The sequence below is a fragment of the Bos indicus x Bos taurus genome, chromosome 4 (assembly GCF_003369695.1).
Source record: "Bos indicus x Bos taurus breed Angus x Brahman F1 hybrid chromosome 4, Bos_hybrid_MaternalHap_v2.0, whole genome shotgun sequence".
NCBI classification, from domain to species: domain Eukaryota; kingdom Metazoa; phylum Chordata; class Mammalia; order Artiodactyla; family Bovidae; genus Bos; species Bos indicus x Bos taurus.
In genome coordinates, this window is record NC_040079.1 from 48681951 (window position 1) to 48704347 (window position 22397).

General features: G+C 41.7%; 1 protein-coding gene across 3 annotated transcripts in view; it reads right to left on the bottom strand.

The window, feature by feature from the left end:
* Positions 1-4967: 4967 nt before the first annotated feature.
* The window catches only part of OSBPL3 (oxysterol binding protein like 3), a 199543-nt gene continuing 182113 nt past the window's right edge, over positions 4968-22397 (bottom strand). For all 3 annotated transcript variants that reach the window (XM_027539354.1, XM_027539355.1, XM_027539353.1), the window contains 4 exons: positions 21714-21858; positions 16651-16777; positions 14865-14987; positions 4968-8644 (listed from right to left, as the gene is read on the bottom strand). In XM_027539354.1, coding sequence (XP_027395155.1) covers positions 8548-8644; positions 14865-14987; positions 16651-16777; positions 21714-21858 — 492 coding nt within the window. In that variant the 3' untranslated portion in view covers positions 4968-8547. The remainder of the gene's footprint in view (positions 8645-14864; positions 14988-16650; positions 16778-21713; positions 21859-22397) is intronic.

The following is a 22397-nucleotide window of genomic DNA, read 5'->3' on the forward strand; positions in this document are numbered from 1 at the left end:
TATTGATTCTATCTTCAAAGTATTTCCAGTTTCTTTCTGCTTCCCTCCCACTCCATTATTTCCACCCTGGTCCAAACCTTCACTGTTTCTCTCTGAATGAGCCCAACAACCTCCTAACTGGCTCCTTGTGTCCACCTATGGCCCCTGCAAGCTCTGCCACGCAGCCAGATGACCTTTTAAAATTATAAGTCAAATCATATCATTCCTCTGTTCAAAACCCTTTGTTGGCTTTTAATCCCACTTGGCAAAAAACAAAATCTTCTGACCCCAAGTACCTCCCTGCCCTAATTTTGATTTGCATCCTCTCCCCCACTCACACTGCTCCACCTGCACTGGCTTCCTTCCTCTCACCAGACACATCCCTGCTTTAGACTTGTATTTGTATTGAAATATTCATCTTCCCTCCCGACTCTTGAGTATTTTCCTCCATAGCACTTTTACATCTGTCACACCACTCATCTGCCTGTTTATGAGCTCACCGTCTCCACCTCCAGCCACCACTCTCTGCCCCCACCAGACTCTATGCTCCACAAGAACAGAAACTTAATTTTTAAAATCTCTTCTGTATTCCCTGTATTGTTGACTGTAGGCAAAGGACCATACCAATAGACTTTGCAGCGTATTATTCACACTTGGATCATTTTGATTCTACAAAAGTTTGATGATTCAGAATCTGACAGTTTTCTAAATAAGCAATGTAATTCTTCCATGTGGCCAAATACTTTCCATTTTCAGGATAAAATAGAAAAGAATAATTTAGGGCAGATTCTCCAATGTGTAGGTAAGCTCCATGGGGGCAGGGGTTATGTCTGGCATGTGTTTGGTGCTCATGAATATTTATTGATTGACCAAAGAACATTCCTACCTAGTCTTAAGATCACAATCTGGCAGCACAGAGAGAAATTTAGTAGTAATTTGTCCATTTGATGTTGGGGCCATGTGAGATTTGTGGATAAGTGACCTACTCAAGTTTTACCAATAATTAGAATTAAGTTCCCAAGTCTCATCCCAGAGTTCTTTTCCTGTTCAATGAGCTCCCTATGTCAGCTTCAAAGACCTTTGGGACTAAAATTAGAGAATAAGGACTTGGAAGGGAAAAGGGAGTTGGGATCTCACTGTTTCCCTCTCATTCTGTAGCAAGAGGAGCTGGATTTTGAAACATGCCAGACATGCACTCATATCCCCTCACTGCTATTAAGAAATTGGGAGAGTTTGGTCAAATTGCTTAATTTCTGGTTCTCAATAAACACTTCCATTAAATAGGGATTGCCTAAAGAAGTGAAAGTGAAAGTGAAGTCGCTCAGTCGTGTCCAACTCTTCATGACCCCATGGACTGCAGCCTACCAGGCTCCTCTGTCCATGGGATTCTTCTGGCAAGAATACTGGAGTGGGTTGCCATTTCCTTCTCCAGGGGATCTTCCTGACCCAGGGATTGAACCCAGGTCTCCCACACTGCAGGCAGATGCTTTAACCTCTAAGCCACCAGAGAAGCCCCCTTGCCTAAATAGGGCTGTGGTAATACTTCCATAGTGAGTCTGCAAAACTGTAACACTATAACTCAGAAGTGAGAAAAATTAATTCTTTCACCTTGTGGGTAACTGATGTGGTCTTCCTCATGAGCCTTTCACCTATTGCTTAGCAAGAAAAACAATTCAAGGTTTAATTTTGTTTAGTCTAAATAGATACAGAATCTCAGTAGGAGATGATGAAAAAGATTCTGGAGATGGAGAATGGTGATGGTCACACAACAGTGTGAACGCACTTAATGCCACCGACTTTTACACTTAAAAATGTACAAACCTTGAGCTATAATTACTGGAAATGTAATATCTAACACGACTAGAGCTAGCTCTGCCGTATGGTAAAATTGGAAGTTGTTTAGAGAGTAGATCCCAAGAGTTATCATAAGGAAAAAAAAAACATTTTTTTTTGGTCTTTTTTTGTACCTATATGAGAAGATGATGTCAACTAAACTTACGGTAATGACGTCACAAGATATGTAAGTCAAGCCATTATGCTCTACACCTTAAACTTACATGGTGCCATACATCTAACAAAGCTCAATAAAACTAGGGGGAAATGGTTAAAATGTTAAAACTTTATGTATCAATATGTGTGTGTGCATGTGTGTTGGTCACTCAGTCGTGTCTGACTCTTTGTGACTCCATGAGCTGTAGCCAGCCAGGTTTCTCTGTCCACAGGATTCTCCAGGCAAAAATACAGGAATAGGGAACCATTCCCTTCTCCAGGGGATCTTACCGACCCAGGGATTGAACCCAGGTCTCCTGCATTGCAAGTGGATTCTTTATCATCTGAACCACCAGGGAAGCCCATATATCAGTATATTTTACCACAATAAAAAATTACAGAAATTATCTAGTCTGATAATTTGGATAGTCTGTTCCAGCAATTCTCAGTCACTTCTGGAAAGATGGTGAAACTCTCAGGTTTCCCAGGCTTGGCCTCCCTTTTCCTCACTAAACTGTGTTTGGATATATGGCGAGGGGAACATGGAGGCTTATGTGATTCTGCAGCAGAGGCAGAAGGGTTCTCTAGGGGGATTTCCTTGGCCCACTCGGGTGCCTAAGCAATGCCTGCCTCCTCCCAACCCTTGTCCCATGGCTCCAGGCTGAGGAAACACCACGTATTGTGACACCTCAAAAATTTCATTGGACGCTGGTTGGGAAGCTGCGCTGCAGTTTAGCTGGCACGGAGAGCAGCTGTGAGTCACCCGTGGTTCCCCCTCCCCTTCCCCCTGATTTCCGGGCCCGCCAAGCCCACTCCTTCCTTCACCGGCTCTGAGGTCCGCCCTCCTCTCCATCCACCGCACTGCTCCCCTCTCATTTGGGGGTCCTCTTACCACACCCGGGGGCGTGCTTAAACTCTGCGATTAATCACTGACCACTGGCCTCCCAGGAGACTGGAAGCTTCTCAAGGAGGAAGGCTGTGTATCACCAGTGTCTGGGGCCATTCCTGGGTCAGAAAATGTTTTTCAGAGAAAACATCCATCTCAGTGGCTGCCCGCTCCCTGTCTGCAGGCCTACGAGGTGTCAGGGCCCCTACCTTTGCATCCCAAAGACAGTACAAAAGGAGTGCATGAAAGGCTGTGAAAAGAAACACACACTTCTTACCAACGTGCCATTTTCTAAGTCCTGGAACAATCATGACATTAGAAAGTGGCGTTCCTGCTTTGTGGTGAGCAAATGTTGGTCAACAGACTGTGAGGTCTGACCCTCAGAGGAAGAGGAAGAAAAAAAGAGAGTGTGTGCGTGTGTAAAGTTCCCAACATATTAGCCAATTTAAAAAAATCACTGCTTTAGCTGATACGTCTTTCCCAGGTTGCTATCTGTTTAAACTATGGCATTTAATAAAGAAGAGGCTGCCCTTAACTCATTTTAAGTGTGACAACAACAATAATATCATGGAGAACCAGTTTTTAAAAAGCACAGTTAATCATAATTCATCCTTGGAAGATAACTGGGAGCCACAACAAATTATATTTTTAAAAAAAAGGTTCCAAAGCTTATTTACTTACTGAAAATTCCTCCAAAATCTCATACGAGACGATGGCGGTAAACATAAAGTCCAGGTGCTTGTTTTTTGTTGGCCCAGGGCCTCCTCCTGTCCTGGGGCCTGAGCACTGCACTTTGGGGCTCCCTGCCCTGTTGGGTTCAGCCACCAAGGAGAATGGCGGCCGGAGAAGACCAAGGTTGGGAGAGTTCTTCTCGACTCTAGGCTGGATTTTCTGGCAGAGACGGAAGGTCCCTCCACTACGGCTCCTCCTCTCCTCAGAGCTCCAACTTCTGCAGGAGCAGTTACAACTCTCCAGTGTTGCTATTATGCTTTAATCCTGCTAATAGCCCACAAGTGGACCCTTCATTAAAATCTCCTGAGCTATAGAGTTGGCTTCTCTTTCCTGAAGGAACTCCAACTAATTAGTCCGTAATAAGAAACTCCTGACTGGCACCAGCTAGGGCCCTGATGTCCTGATTTGCCGGTCACTGATGGATATTAATTATGTTAATGCAGATATTTCATCAGTTCTACTAGATAATACAGCTGAGTTCATAAACTAAAGGCTAAGAACTTGTACCTTCAAATTTCATTGCCTTCTTCAAGTTGAAACCTTAGGACGCTTTCATATCTACTCCAACAATGTTAAAATAGTCTGAAGTTGCCTTTTAAGATTTCCTTTAGTGATGTTATTTGGAATAATGTTGATCCTTCTTTAATGGCAGGTTTGATACAGATCAACAGGCAAATGCCATATACATATATGAAAGTTAGCAATAATTTCATGATGCTTATATGCAAATTGCACTTACTGTCCTCAAAATGTATTTGATAGCTTGTTTTTCTTTTAAGCCAGGATCCAATCAAGGTTCATGAGTGGCTTCTGGTTGTCTCTTTAGTGTTTTGGGGGAGGCAAAGACTTTATGTGTGTAACTCTGCGGTCCAGTGTATGTGTGACACTGTAAACATGTGAACTAAACCAAATGGAACTTCAGGGAAGGCTCAGTGTTCAGGGTATTGCAGAGGACACAACTTGGGTGTAGGAGGAGATGAGTCAGCCATTCACCAGGGCCATTAAATTAGTGTGGGTGGTCAGCATTTCCCTTTTTCATGTTAGGACACACAAAAAATAATGATATTTCCATAACATGCTGGGTTGAACAGAGAGGGCTTCTTGGGGGCTGTGTGGAGCTCCAGCTGCCCCCCTCAGGTTCTTGTCCCAGTGGTGGGGGACCTACATTTGCAGTATATCTCGGAAATGTTCAGACCAAAAATATGGCAACTTTTGCCAAAGTTTCCAGGGTTCTTTGGGTCCTGGGGTATTTTTTGTATTTCCAACCCCATCACTTTAGTTAATCTTGTGTGTTTCTCCCTCAAGAATCTCAGCTGGAGTCTTGCTCTGTCCCATCAACAGCCACATATGCCCATTAACCTGGAAACACAACCACAGGGGCAGCCTTTTTCCATGTTATTTATTCAGTCAACTAGCTACACGTGGGGAAAAAGCAAATTAGTTGGAGCTTTTGGGGGAGGCCTCGGCGGATGGGTGGAAGGCTGGAATTTTAAACAGAAAATAATCTTATAAACAGTTAGATGAAAGATTTACAAAATCCATTAAAAAAAATAGTATCTTCTGAGGGTAAGAGACAAAGATAAAATCATCACAAATAAATTAACAACCTCTGATCATTGCATTCCTCAAAACCAAAGTTCCTGAAAATGGTTTGCATTTCAGACTGCTGCAATTTGCAGATACTTATATGGTCTATATTTCCAAAAAAGAAAAATAGAGACAAACACCAAGCAACAGATTAATACAATGTAGGGAAAGTTGAGCACATGAAAATAGCTATCATTTGGTAGCAAAAATAGAGTTATGCCAATGTTAATATCAAAATTAAAGACATTTAAATAAATTATGTCAATACAACTGCTTATTGCTCCTATTCATAACTAAAAGGTCTGAGAAAATTCTATGATAGCGGAAGGCATAATATAATTTACAGAATAAGTATTAGACCTACAACAAGTTTCAACAACCAAACAGAACCTTTATCATTTTTCTTTTAGTGTTGACATTATTAATGGTAGGACAAGGTCACTCATCATAAATGTGGAAAACACAGAAGGACAGTGCTTGAAGCCCAAGTCAATGATTTACTGGAAGTAATTAAAAATAGGATGTGAGAAAAGCAGCAGCCCAAATGAAGTAAATATTTTTTTTAATGAATGGTTTGTCTATTTTACTCTCCCAGAGAGTCTATAGGAAGCACATGAGGCTGTGGGGGCTGTCTGGGCATTCTGTGGGGATAATGACGGTTGTCTTAAAGTGAACTCCGTCTGTTTAGTTAGTACCAGAACCAGCCTGGCTTCTAGGAGGTGAATGGCATGGAGAAAGAAGCTGCACTGAGACTTTGATTATTACATTTCACTCCAGGAAATACCATCTTAGGCTTTGGGACCTGGGGAGGGAGTGATCTGCCTGGCTACACAGGAGACTGTGGCCCCTTCCTGAAAAGCATCTCTTGCAGCTTGGGACGACCAGCAGGGGCAGCAGCACCACGTTACCTGGGGTGTAATGTGGGAAACTGGACTGCACGCGGTCCCATTTCCAAGAACAGCGGTGTGGTTCACCATACATTTGGGATGGGATGACCAGGAATAAAATAGAGGTTACAACGTGTACCTTCAGCGATGAAGTGATTGGCATTATGTAATTGGGAGATCCAAAATCTGGAAAAGTCAGTTCTGCCTCAGTCCTCAAACAATGCCATGTTTCTGCTTCCTTCATCTTAAGACTATAAAATGTCCTTGAGATACAAATTAGGTTGAGAAGGTGCTTTTGAGAGTAGAGACTGAAGGAAAAAAGAAGCTGTTTCCCCCTCAAGGGAATTTGAGGATTATAATAGGATGTATCACCAAGCCATTTAAATGTCAGAAAAACCCTTTATAGAGGTGGGTACTAATAGGTTTTAAAATTGGCATGCATATTCAAATTTATCCACACTCCCATCTCAAATGACTACAAAGGTGATGTTTGGTCCCTTGATCCTTGTGATTACAAAATGAAATATAAGATCAATTGAAATAGCAACTGGGACAATTAAAGACTTGCCAAAGACCTCATGACAAAGCTACATCCATTCAGGCTGCATGTTTTGTTCTTGTTTTGAGCCAACCTCTGCCACAGTCAGTATTACTCAAGTTCTACATTTACCTTCACACTGTGAAAATGAGATTTGTTTTCCCCTGGAGTACCCTTAAAATCCACAGGCCTCTTCTTCCTGTCTGTGAGCAGAATTCTGATACAAGCTTGAAAAGAAAAGAACAAAGCCCATACCAAAGAATTTGATCGTTTTCATTAGAAATGGAAATGATATTCTCACTGTGTTCATCTCGACGTCTTGATAAAATGAAATGGATGAAAGCAATATTTAATGAATCGCATATTATTTTAAAATGCTAGTCACTTGCAGATTCCAAAAGGCTAGTGATCCACTTTAACTCTATTTTGAAAATGGAACACTCTCTAACTAGTTGTTTCTGTGACACTGAAAAACAGTGCATGCTTTTTCCCATTACTTATTTGATTTTTCACTCAAAGCATTCTTTGATGTTATTTAAATATCTAAAAATGTTTTCTGGAGAAATTTTTTTTTACCACATCATTTTACTTGATATCCCATAGGGTTGTTATGGACTTTAGAGGAAAATGCTTAAAACTCAAGCTTTGGTTTTAAAGTAATACGGGCAGAAATTGGAACTGCTGTGATCACAGAATTCAACTACTGCACATATTCTATTATTGTAATTGGCAATAACACATTTAAAAAGGCAAAGTTTCTCCTTTTGGTAGTTATAATCTGTATCATTCAAGACTGCTGCAAAACTCACAAATGAGTGATATGAGTTAAGAAGAAAGTGTAGGAAGGGGATAAGAAGACATTTAAAGCTTTATCAGAACACAGCACAAAGGAAGAACTCAATTCTCTACATTTTTCTATAAGGCAGATGGTCAAACTTTTTAATACAAGATCTAAAATACATTGCTTATTAAGAGGTAGAAAATACCAAAACAGTATTTAAGGAAAATGTGTTGAGTTACTTAAAACAATCAGCTACTTTATTAAACTTCTGGAAAGTCAAACTGCCATGTGGAATCCCCTGTGTATTTTAACACTAAATTGGGTCATTCCACGTTCAACAGAGATGTGGGCAAATAGTGGGGGAGGTTGGGGTGGAGTAGGAAAACAGTTTTTTTTAACTTGTAATGATTTAACTCTAAGGAGAAATTTCCTACTGTTTGGGAATTCATTATGATATTTAAAAAACAGGGATTTCTCAAATTATCAACACTTTCTCTGTATGATTTTGCACACAGGCAATGAAACTATAGGGAGGGATGACTTCAAATGTTTCCCTCTTTGAGAAGGTACCACACCCATCTTATATAAAAACATATCTCACTCATCTTATACCATTCTCTCCAGTCACTGAAATGCAAATACGAGTATTCTTCAGACTCCAGCACCAGCAGAATTGTTCTGTGTGAGCAATTCAAAAGCTGTCTGAGGCAAAAAGATACCTGAGCTACCAAAATAAACCTGGGTAGCTTATGCATGGGTGAGTAACCCTAGGTATTCTTTTTTCTTAATGCACCTGGGAGAGATGGATTTTCTTTACAACCTAATTTTATAAGGCATAAATTTAATTAGAATTTTCCTAACCTTTGGAAAATTAGTGTTAAAGTTTCTTTTTTAACCCACACATTAACATTCAATCTTTTATTTTTATTAAATAGTTTATATATAAAAAGAAATATCAAGGTGTTCTACATTCATATAAACAATCATGATAACATTTGAAATTGTAAAGAAACCTACTGAAGAAAATATATACTTAAATACTTACAACGCTAAGCTAAGAAGCACAAGTGATCATTCTAGATAATATTGTTTAAATATACAGACACAAGACGGTGGCTTCAGAAAGCAAATGCAGGAGAAGCACAAAGATGTCTTGTTCTTTCCTCTTTCACCACAAGACAGGATGGTCCAGTTTGGAAAAACCAAAATCTTTCCTAAGTTCCAAGTAGGTGCCATTGCTCACCCAAGAGTCATCAATGGATTTCCTGTGGAAGTGAAAGAATTTGTTGAAGGCTCTTGACAAGATCGTCATAGTCTCTATTTCCCTTTTCAGTTCCTCTCTGCCCTGCCCGGCCCTCCACCCGTCCCCCGCTGCTGCCCGTCCAGATTATCATTTGCATCTGCACACTCTGTCCCTGTGGTCCAGAACTGGACTGTTTAGCTACTTCTGACTTCAGCTTCTCAAACTTAGAGGCTGTGAGAAATGGTACTCCTGAGACAAACGGGTGAGGGAAGAGTCTGTGGTACAGAAAATATGGCTTGAGTATGACTATGTAAATGCTGCAAATCAATCAAGTTGTTCAAATCAAATAATAAATTAAGAGTAAAAAGGAAAGGAATTGGAAGTCATCACAGTCTAGAGTTAACAGCCTTGGTTAACTATTTGACTAGATGTCACTCAAAGTTGGGCTTCCCCAGTGGCTCAGAGGTTAAAGCGTCTGCCTGGAATGTGGGAGACCCGGGTTAGATCCCTGGGTTGGGAAGATCCCCTGGAGAAGGAAATGGCAACCCACTCCAGTACTCTTGCCTGGAGAATCCCATGGAGGGAGGAACGTGGTAGGCTACAGTCCATGGGGCCGAAAAGAGTCGGATACGACTGAGCGACTTCACTTTCTTTCACTTTCAGTTCAGTTCGATCGCTCAGTCATGTCCAACCCTTCGCAACCCCATAGACTGCAGCACGCCAGGCCTCCCTGTCCATCACCAACTCCCAGAGCTTGCTCAAACTCATGTCCATTGAGCGGTGATGCCATCCAACCATCTCATCCTCTGTTGTTCCCTTCTCTTCCTGCCTTCAATCCTTCCCCAACATCAGCGTCTCTTCTAATGAGGCAGTTCTTCACATCAGGTGGCCAAAGTATTGGAGTTTCAGCCTCAACATCAGTCCTTCCAAAGAATGTTCAGGACTGATTTCCTTTAGGATGGACTGGTTGGATCTCCTTGCAGTCCAAGGGACTCTCAAGAGTCTTCTCCAACACCACAGTTCAAAAGCATCAATTCTTCTGCACTCAGCTTTCTTTATAGTCCAACTCTCATATCCATACATGACCACTGGAAAAACCATAGCCTTGACCAGACGGACCTTTGTTGACAAAGTAATGTCTCTGCTTTTTAATATTCTGTCTAAGTTGGTCATAACTTTCCTTCCAAGGAGTAAGCGTCTTTTAATTGCATGGCTGCAGTCACCATCTGCAGTGATTTTGGAGCCCAGAAAAATAAAGTCAACCACTGTTTCCCCATCTATTTGCCATAAAGTGATGGGACTGGATGACATGATCTTCGTTTTCTGAATTTTGAGCTTTAAGCCAACTTTTTCACTCTCCTCTTTCACTTTCATCAAGAACAGCTTTAGTTCTTCTTCACTTTCTGCCATAAGGGTGGTATCATCTGCATGTCTGAGGTTATTGATATTTCTCCCAGCAATCTTGATTCCAGCTTGTGCTTCATCCAGCCCAGTGTTTCTCATGATGTACTCTGCATATAAGTGCTAAGCAGGGTGACAATAAACAGCCTTGATGTACTCCTTTCCCTATTTGGAACCAGTCTGTTGTTCCATGTCCAGTTCTAACTGTATACAGATTTCCTAAAAGGCACGTCAGGTGGTCTGGTATTCCCATCTCTTTAAGAAGTTTCCACAGTTTATTGTGATCCACACAGTTAAACGCTTTGGGATAGTCAACAAAGCAGAAGTAGATGTTTTTCTGGAATTCTCTTGCTTTTTCGATGATCCAATGGATGTTGGCAATTTGATCTCTGGTTCCTCTGCCTTTTCTAAATCCAGCTTGAGCATCTGGAAGTTCTTGGTTTACGTACTGCTAAAGACTGGCTTGGAGAATTTTGAGAATTACTTTGCTAGCGTGTGAGATGAATACAATTGTGCAAATGCAATAGTTTGAGCATTCTTTGGCATTGCCTTTCTTTGGGACTGGAGTGAAAACTGACCTTTTCCAGTCCTGTGGCCACTGCTGAGTTTCCCATATTGGCTGGCATATTGAGCGCAGCACTTTCAAAGCATCATCTTTTAGGATTTGAAATAGCTCAACTGGAATTCCATCACCTCCACTAGCTTTGTTCATAGTGATGCTTTCTAAGGCCCATTTGACTTCTCACTCCAGGATGTCTGGCTCTAAGTGAGTGATCACACCATCATGGTTATCTGAGTCATGAAGATCTTTTTTTGTATAAGTCTTCTGAGTATTGTTGCCACCTCTTCTTAATATATTCTGCTTCTGTTAGGTCCATACTGTTTTTGTCTTTTATTGGGCCCATCTTTGCATGAAATGTTCCCTTGGTATCTCTAATTTTCTTGAAGAGACCTCTAGTCTTTCCCATTCTACTGTTTTCTTTGCACTGATTTCTTCTATTTCTTTGCACTGATCACTGGGGAAGTCTCTCTTATCTCTTCTTGCTATTCTTTGGAACTCTGCATTCAGATGGATATATATTTCCTTTTCTCCTTTGCCTTTTGCTTCTCTTTTTTTTCTCAGCTATTTGTAAGGCCTCCTCAGACAATCATTTTGCCTTTTTTTGTATTTCTTTTTCTTGGGGATGGTCCTGATCACTGCCTCCTATACAATGTCACAAACCTCTGCCCATAGTTCTTTAGACACTCTCAAATCTAATTCCTTTGACTCTATTTGTCACTTCCACTGTATAATCGTATAATACTAGATATTACATAGACCCAAATTCAAAAGGTTCATAAGAGTGGAGAGCTGAATTTTTCCATCCTACTCCCAGCATCCTGGTTCTCCTCAGAGACAACAATCTTAGCAGCTTCACTCTTTCAGAGAAATTCCATGTGTGTGAGCTTGCATGCACGCACATGCATGCTCCACTCCTCTCCTTTTTTTCATACAATGGTAGCCCTGGATGGTGTCCTACCCCTTAAGTTTTTACATAACATATATACTTGTAATCCTTTTCCATTGTCAAAATAAGATCAGCAAACTATAGCTTAATGGCCAAATCCAGCAGCTGGCTTATCTTTGCAATTCCATTTAATCGGAACATACCATGCCTGTTCATTCAAGTATTCACTATTGCTGCTTTCGCATTGCACAGCAGGGTTGAGTCATCACTATTGAGGCCTCACACCTTGCAAAGTTAATATTCACCATTTGTCTTCTGCAGGGAAAGTTTGGTTTCTCTGGCAAAAAGGAATTCCTCGTTTCCTTTTTAAACAGTTGCATGATATTCCATTGTGGGGATGGACCACGATTTAACAGGTACTTGACTGGTGGACACTGTGTTGTCAACCTCTAGCTATTATAAACAAAACATATGTTATTTTGTATGTGTGTGAGATTTATTATATTAAAAATTCCTGTAAGTTAAAACATCTGGGTCAGAGTATGTGCACTTGTAATGTTGACTGATACTGTCACATGTTTTAGAAAAAGTGAGGAGTACATATTTATCCACATTCTTAGGAACACAGTTTTTTTTTTTTTTTAATTTTGTATTGGGGGATAGCCAATTAACAATGTTGTGATAGTTTCAGGTGGACAGCAAACGGACTCAGCTCACTGAGTCCATTATACACATATAATCCATTTTAAGTGTATGCTGCTGCTGCTGCTAAGTCGCTTCAGTCATGTCTGACTCTGTGCAACCCCATAGACGGCAGCCCACCAGGCTCCCCCGTCCCTGGGATTCTCCAGGCAAGAACACTGGAGTGGGTTGCCATTTCCTTCTCCAATGCATGAAAGTGAAAAGGGAAAGTGAAGTCGCTCAGTCGTGTCCGACTCTTAGCAACCCCATGGACTGCAGCTCACCAGGGTCCTCCATCCATGGGATTTTCCAGGCAAGAGTACTGGAGTGGGGTGCTATCGCCTTCTCCAGGATACATGTATATGGCTCCATTAATGGCACCCCACTCCAGTACTCTTGCCTGGAAAATCCCATGGATGGAGGACCCTGGTGGGCTGCAGTCCATGGGGTCGCTAAGAGTCAGACACGACTGAGTGACTTCACTTTCACTTTTCACTTTCATGCATTGGAGAAGGAAATGGCAACCCACTCCAGTGTTCTTGCCTGGAGAATCCCAGGGACGGGGGAGCCTGGTGGGCTGCCGTCTATGGGGTTGCACAGAGTCGGACACGACTGAAGTGACTTAGCATACATGTATCCATTTTCTCTCAAACTCCTCTCCCATCCAGGCTGCCACAAAACATTGAGCAGAGTGCCCTGTGTTATACAGTAGGTCCTTATTGGTTATCCATTTTAAATATAGCAGTGTATACCTGTCGATCCCAAACTCCCTAACTATCTCTTTCTCCCAGTCTTATCCCAGCAACCATAAGAGGAACATGGATTTTTATCACAATTGTTTCCCTATTCCAATAAAGGGATGTGTTTAAAATAAGTCAATCTGCGTATCAGATATTTTTCTTTGAAACAAAGATGACTAAAGCTGCCAGAGCTGTAGTTTCCACTTGGAATTTCCATTAATACTTTGGTGACTCCTTAGTGTCAACGGAAACATCTAAGTCCCCATACTCCTCCTCTCTGTCATCTCTGCCAGCTTCTAATTGGAACAGTTCCAGGACTGCTACTGCTGAACAATTCCCACCTTTTCTCACATTTTTACCTGCCACATCCAATACTCTGATAATTTTATAGATAATCAAAAAGAAGAAGAGCTGCCACTGTGTTTGGTCCTTCTCTATTCCAGACAAAATTCTTACATGGTTGAAGCGACAGCCTAGGTAACATTTTATATTTTGCATTTAAATGCTGGTTCAATTCCCATAGAGCTCCATAGACTTTATGAAGATTTTTCAGGTTCTCATATCAGGTCAAGTTGATCAATCTCCTTATCTATTTCTTGAGACAGTTTGGTTACCCACAATATTTAATGATCCTAAAAATACTGTAACGAACCTCTTTAACAAATATTAGTAAAATCAACTGATCAGTCTGTTAGTCTATCCATTTACCTATCCATTGCCTTTCTGAAAAAAATAATTTAAGGAAACGTATTCATTAAATGTTTAAATGAAGCTGTGAATATTCCAGGATAAAACTCTACTATACTGATCTTCAATCACTCAAATCCTTAGTGTGTGATCAAAATCCACACCAACTTGAGGGGAAAGAATATTATACTGGGGGGATAAAACATAACTTATCGCTAAAACCCCAGAAAAACTTGTTGGAAAAAACCCCAGAACCATATTGCGCCCTGGCCTGTAGTCAAGAGAGCCAGGCCCCTGTCTGGGACAGTCCACTGGGTCCTTCCACAGATCACCTATGTCCCCTGGTCCTTCACCTCTTCTCAGTTAATAAAAGAGGAGGTGAAGGGCGGACGATCTTGGATGTCCCTTCTAAACTTTCAGCCTATTTTTAATAAGAGCCTTCTAGCCAGTTATTTTTAAAATGATAGTAAATGTTCCAAATCTAAGCCCCAGTATATTGGAACTTCTGCAACTCAAGAATTAGTACTTGGAATTTCTAGTTTGATGATGGTTAATTATCTCCATCACTGTACAGAATATACTTATGAGAAAATGAAAGTCGCTCAGTCGTGTCTGAGTCTTTGCGATTCCAAGGATTATACAGTCCATTGAATTCTCTAGGTCAGAATACTCGAGTGGATAGCTGTTCCTTCTCCTGGGGATCTTTCCAACCCAGGGATTGAACCCAGGTCTCCCGCATTGCAGGTGGATTCTTTACCAACTGAGCCACAAGGGAAGCCCAAGAATACTGGAGTGGGTAGTCTATCCCTTCTCCAGGGGATCTTCCTGACCTAGGAAATTGAACTGGGGTCTCCTGCGTTGCAGGTGGATTCTTTACCAACTGAGCTATCAGGGAAGCCCTATACTCATGAGAGGGGATGCAGAGAAACCAATCTTAGATCCCGTCTGAACAGATTGGCCTGGTATTGGGAGCTGGGTTTGGTTGGTCTCTTTGCTTCTCCCATAAACTCTTACTGAGCACCTCTCTGCAAAGTCCTGTGGGAGGTGCTGAGAGGCATAGGGAAAGAGCAAGGGATGCAAAAAAAGCAGGACGACTGAGGGCGGAGGCAGTGTCCACACAAAGACCGGCCCTGGCAAAGGACAGACGTCACCACTGTGAAGCAGGGAAAGTGCTGAGAACACTCTCACGGGGAGGGGACACCCCATCCACTCTCCTCAGTCCAGAAGCAACGGGTGTCACCAGTACCTGCCAACAATGACCCGTAGGACCCCACCATTTACACACCTGAAAAACCTCGGCTGGTGCTCCACCTTATTTTCTTCCAAGACCCGCCGCCTTTCTCTCTGCAGCTGTTCGATCCTCTGCTTTTGTATTTCAGCTTCTTCTAAGTTCCCTTCTTCTAGAAACCTGAGACATTAAGGGAAAAGATGAAGGAATATAAATGCCAAAAAATGGAACCATCATTACTACCAGAACTGCACATGTACAGACTGGATATTCAGAATATCCTCCTGTAAAATAAGAAACGTCCCAACCCTTAAACATCACTTGGAAGTAGTGAGGGATGACACTGTGCTATGAACTGGTGATACAGACATGGTTCAAAAAATTATATCTATAAAAAGCAATTTGGGGCAAAATCTCCCTCTCGTTCCTGTCTTCAATTCTACCTGTTTCCTTCCTACCCCACCCACCGTGGGTAGCCCACCGTGACTAGTTTCTTGTGCATCCGTCTAGAGATTTCTTATTCATATATAAACAAACATTAACATACATTCTCACCTCCCTTTTAGAACAGAAATGGAAGCAGGCTACACATACTGTGCATACTTTCTTGGTTTGGTTTCTTTTTTCTTGCTTTGTCTTACTTAACAATATATCTTGGAGATCTTTCTTGGTAGTACATAGATCTCTTTTAGAGATCTCTAGATTTTTTAATAGATATATAATATTCAGTTATGTGGGTATACCTGAATTTATTTAAACAATTCTCCACTGATAGATATTTGAGATGGTCTCAATCTTTTTTACGTTATAATTAATGCTGCAGTGAAGGACTGTGTACAATTGCCATTTTTCACATGTGTTAGTTTATGTATAAGGAGATGATTCTAGAATTGGAACTGCTGGGTAAAAAGGTGAGTTTGCAATATGTCTGTTACTAACTGCCCTTTACAGGGATTCTAGCAATTTACATTCCCACCAGCAGTGGTACTGGAATGCCTCTTCCCTGTACCCTCAGAGTACATCAAACCTTCGAGTCTTTGCCATCTGATGGGTAAACAAATGGTATAACAGCATGGTTTTTAAATTTTTACATTTCTCTGAGCAAGACTGAGTATCATTTCATATAGTTAGGAGATATCTGCACTTCATTGTTTGTAAACTGTTCATTTTCCTATGTCTATTTTTTGTTTTTTTCCCCCAAATGGATTGATCTTGATTTCTAGAACCAAATCATGAAGTAAGCTGCTCAGTCATAAATCTGTTGATTCTAGGTATACATTTTATTTATTTTACCATGAAGAAGGATGCTGGGTTTTTTAAAATAAAGTGAAATTTTCTTTTTTCCCCTTGGTTTTGAGTCTTAAAGAGATAGGCCTTAGGGCAGACATTATGCTTTCCATTTTACAGAGTTGGAAACTGAGACTGAGAAAGGTTAAAAGACTTAGCATATGTCATACAGCTTGTCAGCCTCAAACCTAGGATCAGAAGTTAGATTTCAATGCACCAAAATAGTTTAAATTCAAGGGCCAAGGAACTGAATGCTTTTTTCAAATACATAGTAAGTGTATTTTTTATTACTATATGTAAGAACACTCTTTTAAAAAAACTTTTGAAAAATTTATTTCAATAGAAACGGGAATCTACTGGTGAATAAAGGTCATGCCACACACTGCTTTAAGCTGGGCTCTGCTCCTTCCACAAGGTTGCTTACAGTCCCCCTAGACTTCTACTCTTGATGACAGAATCTCTCTCTTTTAGGCTCCATTGGTGGCCTAGAAGATGTTACTAAGCCTTTTTATAGTTTCACATCTCTGGAGGATAAAGACCTGAAAAATATCCTTACCTTTGATCTGGCCTGAATCGAGTATCGGTAGGTGGTAATAAAGACTTTAACAATGGATCCATTTCATTTAATTCTAGTGCAAACTGTGTGAAGCCATAATATTGCTCATAGCCTTTTGGCATGGGATCTAAAAGAAAGAGAGATTGTTCATCTCTAACTTGAATTGCATTCACATCACATTTTAATTCTTTCACCTTTTTCATCTCAGACCTGCTACAGTTTTTTTCTCTCAGCTCCAACCTCTTCCATTTCTATTAAAACATTCTGGCTTACAAAGAGGTTCTGAATTTTTCTCTATAAATTTTCCTTTCTATAAGTTTCCTTCTGCCTACAAAGCTAAGGCCTTCTTTGTGCAATCCAAATTTGTTAAATATCAATATGTTTCTATAGAATTGTAAGTTATAAAAATAATTTGTTACAAAAATAAGCATGCTGAAAAGAACTCCAGGTCCATTTTTACTAACAAGACTCTCACTCTAGAGAATCCATTTTCATTTAAGAGATGTCAAATTCTTCTGAAACTGCCTAGTACCTAGAATAGTGTTGGACCCATAGCAAGAGGTCAATAAATGTTATACTTTACTTTCATTTCTGCTCCTCCTTTCCTCAATGCAGGGCCTCTCCGAATCTTACATATTTTAATTTTAAACCATCTCAGGAGAAGCCAGGAATAGAGATGGGATTATATCAGCAGAAACACTGTCAGCTGGAACCAAAGGGGACAGAGAAAACGGGACTAAATGAAGCAAGGCGAGAAAACGGGACTAAATGAAGCAAGGCTGTTGGACTCTTGTTATTTTACAGATGGAACCAGAGAGCTGCCCAGCTGCAAACATGCACCACCTTCAGGCAAAGGGAGGAATGACTCTGAAGGTGATTCAGAGACATTAGGCTGCCCTCCCTCCACAGGCCCAGACCACACAGGCCCAGGGCGCAAGGCTGCTTCCACTTCTCAAAGGGCTGGGCCACTGTGCAGCTTCAACATGCCCAGCCGCCACTACCCAGAACCCTGGGGGTCTTGGGAGCTGGGCAGTGTCCCAGTGCGCCCAGAGGGTAGGGCATCAAGCCAAAGAGGAGGTTCCCCAGTCTTAAGACCTAATGGCATTTGCCCTACTAGGTCTTGGGCTAACTTAAAACCCATCATCCCTTTCTTCTTTCTTCTTTCCCACTTTGGAATGGGAATGTCTATCCTACGCTCATCCTGCCACTGTATTTTGGAAGCACATTTTGGTTTCACAGGTTCATAGCTGGAGAGGATGAATCACACCTCCAATCTCACCCATGCCTGATTTAGATGATATTTAAATGAGACTCTAGAGTTGATGCAGGAATGAGTTAAGACTCTTGGGGCTGTTGAGGTGGAAAACATACATTTTGCACGTAAGAAGGATATGATTTTGGGGGCCAGAATGTTAGACTTGATGTTTGCCGCTGCTGCTGCTGCTAAGTCACTTCAGTCTGACTTGATGTTTACGTTCTCTCAAAGTTCATATGTTAAAGCGCCACCTCCAACATGGCTGTATTTGGAAATCAGGTCTCTAAGGAACTGATGACGATGGAGAAGGAAATGGCAACCCACTCCAGTAATCTTGCCTGGAAAACACCATGGACAGAGGAGCCTGGCAGGCTACAGTCCGTGGGATCACAAGAATCAGACACGACTTAGCAACTAAACCATCCACCACTACAAAGTGAATATATGCCTAAAGATAATATGTGAAAAGGATATTTGCCATATACTAGCTAGTTTTTTGGTGGGAGGGTGGGAGTCAAGGAAGACTTGGGGTTATTTTTTCATCAACTTCCATTTTATACTTATTTATAATGGTCATTATTTTTACTAATACTGTAAAACTATGAAAATGAATAAAATACTAAAAGTTTCATATAAAAAAAAAAAAGGAACTGATGACGGTAAATGAGGTCAGAAGGGTGGGCCCTCACCTGCAGCCAAGCCACAGGGAAGACTCTGACCAGAGCCCAAATTTGCCTGTACCCAGCCTTCGGAACCGTGAGAAAATGAATTTCTACTGTTTAAACCACCCAGTCTGTGGTGTTTTGTTATACCAGCCAAAGCAGATTAATGCAGTCATGCTGTCCTAATTTTAATTCCAGCTAAGAATCAAGCTAAACATACCTAAATTTATGTCTTGGATAAATCAAATATAGACTAATCAAATATAGTCTACTCCGAGCCTTTGCTCTAGTTGTCCACACATACAAATACAAATGCTTTCTGTGAACTTTTCTGCAGACCCATTTTTTGAGGCTTCAGAAGTCCATTTTGTCTAATTCTAGTTCTCTGGATCCTAAGCATAAAAATAATAGCAAAGCTTCCTATTGTGCCCTCAAAAACTCATCCTAGTCTCCAGAGTGGAGACAGTGGGTTTTTTTCTTGCAGACAGGCCAGGGATGCTCACAACCATAAACAGAGACATAAAGTCAATAAATAACAAGAATAACAGCTCACACAGTGTTCTTTTGTCAAGGTACTGCTTTAACACCTGGACCAGATGGTGACTCTCATCTGCAATACATTCTTTAAGCAAAGGAGAATGAATGTTTCACTCATGAAATGCCACGTGTGCCTCTGAACCTTTGAAGCCAGGGAGGTGGCGAGTGGTGCCAATTCATTCTAGCTTCGTGGCAACCTCTCTGACGGTGGAAATGGGTGGATACTACCCATTGAAAGAAACATTGTTGGCTGCCCACTCTACAGTCATCTCTCTTTCTTGCTAATGGCTGACTCATCTGTTCAGGTGTCCTTATGCCCTTTCTAGGGGATTAATCTAAGGTCATCAGAATCTCTCCTGCTGACCCAGTTGCACAGGATCAATTAAGGGATGAATCTGGTTCCACTTCAGGTTGACAAGTTACAAACATACATTTGGGGACTTCCCTGGTGGCACAGTGGATAAGAATCCGCCTGCCAATGCAGGGGACACAGTTTTGATTCCTGATCCGGGAAGATCCCACATGCCTCGGAGCAACTAAGCCCGTGCTCCATAACTACTGAGACTGTGCTCTAGAGCCTACGAGCTGCAACTACTGAAGCCTGTGTGCCCTAGAACCCACGCTCTGTGACAAGAGAAGCCACCATGATGAGAAGCCGGCACACCACAACGAATAGTCCCCACTCGCCACAACTAGAGAAAGCCCACGCAAAGCAGCAAAGGCCCAGCGCAGCCAAAAATAAAGAAAATAATAAATAAATAAATAATTTTTAAAGAAGAGCAGAGCCTTGTGGGAGACTCTGAATCCAGAAGAGTAAGATGGAGTAACAAGGACCACATTTGGCCTCCCAACGTAAACCACCACCAACAAAAAGGAGACAGACAAAACAGAAAGATACATTTGCTGGGGGATACTAGGAAATTCTTCATTCCTGAGAAGAAGAGAGTCACAGCAGAAGAAAGCTCTTCCATCCTGACATCTCCTCTGCTTACATGAGAATATGATATTGAACTGAAACAATCATATTGCGTCCAGGAGAAGAATTATAACTGCCATATCGGGAGTGGCAGGTGGTGTTATTGGTAAAGAACTCACCTGCCAATGCAGGAGACATAAGACATGCAGATTCAATCCCTGGGTTGGGAAGATACCTTGGAGAAGGGCATGGCAACCCACTCCAGTATTATTGCCTGGAGAATCCCATGGACAGAGGAGCCTGGTGGGCTATGATCCATAGGGTCGTAAAGAGTCAGACACAACTGAATTGACTTAGCAGGCACAATGTGTTCTCAATGATCTATGTTCTTGAGACAGGTAAGTTGCCTATGTAATAACCGTAGGGCCACACCCTCCACACTTGTTTTTAAGTAATAGTACATATCCTAATGGTTTAAGCCACTATTAGAATGGCTTTCCTTTTTAGATTTTCTTTTTATTTTGATCAGACTAAAGCATCTTAAGGGTACTCTCTAAGGGCAATGGTTTTAGAATATAACCATGACTCAGGAAGATATTTATCAGATGAAAAGATGGGCTAAACTCTTAAAATGTTTTAGGGGACGTGTTATGAAGTTTTGGCTTCCATACCCTTTCTCCCCCCATCTGCTTAATGAATTTAGCATCTTTCTAGAATTATAGGAGAGATTAGAGTGGTTTATGGTATTGGGAAAATCTAGGGGACCCCATAACTCTTGTAGGTCATTCTGCTTTTCCAGTAAGGTTTCCCTATCTCTAGAATGACTTCTTGAACTTCACTAATAGCATTTCCTGTGTGCCTGGTATAGGCAAAGGAATGATGTGCAACCACAGATAAGCAATGGCTTTGTTCTGGGATTAAGAACCCAGGACTTTACCAGTCCAACAGAGGTATTGTTGATAAGCATGAGGATGAGTCTGAGATATAACTAGGTGAATGACAGTAGAGCCAGTTGCTCTGCTGCTGCTGCTGCTAAGTCACTTCAGTCGTGTCCGACTCTGTGTGACCCCAGAGACGGCAGCCCACCAGGCTCTGCCGTCCCTGGGATTCTCCAGGCAAGAACACTGGAGTGGGTTGCCATTTCCTTCTCCAATGCATGAAAGTGAAAAGGGAAGGTGAAGTCACTCAGTCGTGTCTGACTCTTAGCGACCCCATGGACTGCAGCCTACCAGGCTCCTCCGTCCATGGGATTTTCCAGGCAAGAGTACTGGAGTGGGGTGCCATTGCCTTCTCCAGCCCGTAGCTCTAGCATAGTTCAAAGAGAGGCTATGCTATGCTAAGTCACTTCAGTCCTGTCCGACTCTGTGCGACCCCATAGACGGCAGCCCAACAGGCTCCCCCGTCCCTGGGATTCTCCAGGCAAGAATACTGGAGTGGGTTGCCATTTCCTTCTGAAAGTGAAAAGTGAAAGTGAAGTCGCTCAGTCGTGTCCGACTCTTAGCGACCCCATGGACTGCAGCCTACCAGGCTCCTCCGTCCACGGGATTTTCCAGGCAAGAGTATTGGAGTGGGGTGCCATTGCCTTCTCCGCAAAGAGAGGCTGGATATACTAAATGGACGCTGACGTTCACCCGCAGGGGGTTCTTCTGGCCACGCCCTCGCTTTGCTCCACCTGGCAAACCCAGATACTAACTTGCTCTCCAGATGCAAGCGGATGAGGAGGAGCCGCCGCAGTAGATGCTCTCGTGCCATTTCCCGAAGAGCCGATGTACTGCTTTTCCACTCTGGTCAAACACTGTACCTTCAATCTCATGGGCGTTAGTGCTCCAGTATTTCGCCTAGGAGTAAAAAGAGAGTCATCTGTTAGTGTTTTGGGGTCAATTTATTACGAATGTTAAGAGAAAAAAGGAAGAGGAAAGAAACCCGCAAGAATGATTCTATGCTGCATATGGTTTGTTGGTTCTGGCTTTTTAAAAATTCATACTTTTAATTATTTAATAAAAATTAAAAGCTAGCTCTTTATTTATAGGTTGTAGCTCAATCATCAACATTGTGTAAGACATAATTTTCTATCTACTTTCACATCATGCACTGCAGGAAGGAAGGGATCATCCACCAGGTGGGGGTTGACCCTTAAGCCCCTTCCAGAACAGCTGTCCCCTGACTGTCACTGTGGTTCTACTACAATTTAAAAGAAATGTAACTCATATAACTTACTCTCTCAAGGAACTAGACAATCCTTTGTAAACAACCTTTTTTTTTTTACCAAGTTTGTAAACCAATCAACTTTCAGTTTCTACTATTTATTTTTTTCCCCAAACCAGATCTGCTCATCTAACTTATAGGAACCTTATGCAATCCACATTCCCACTGAGTT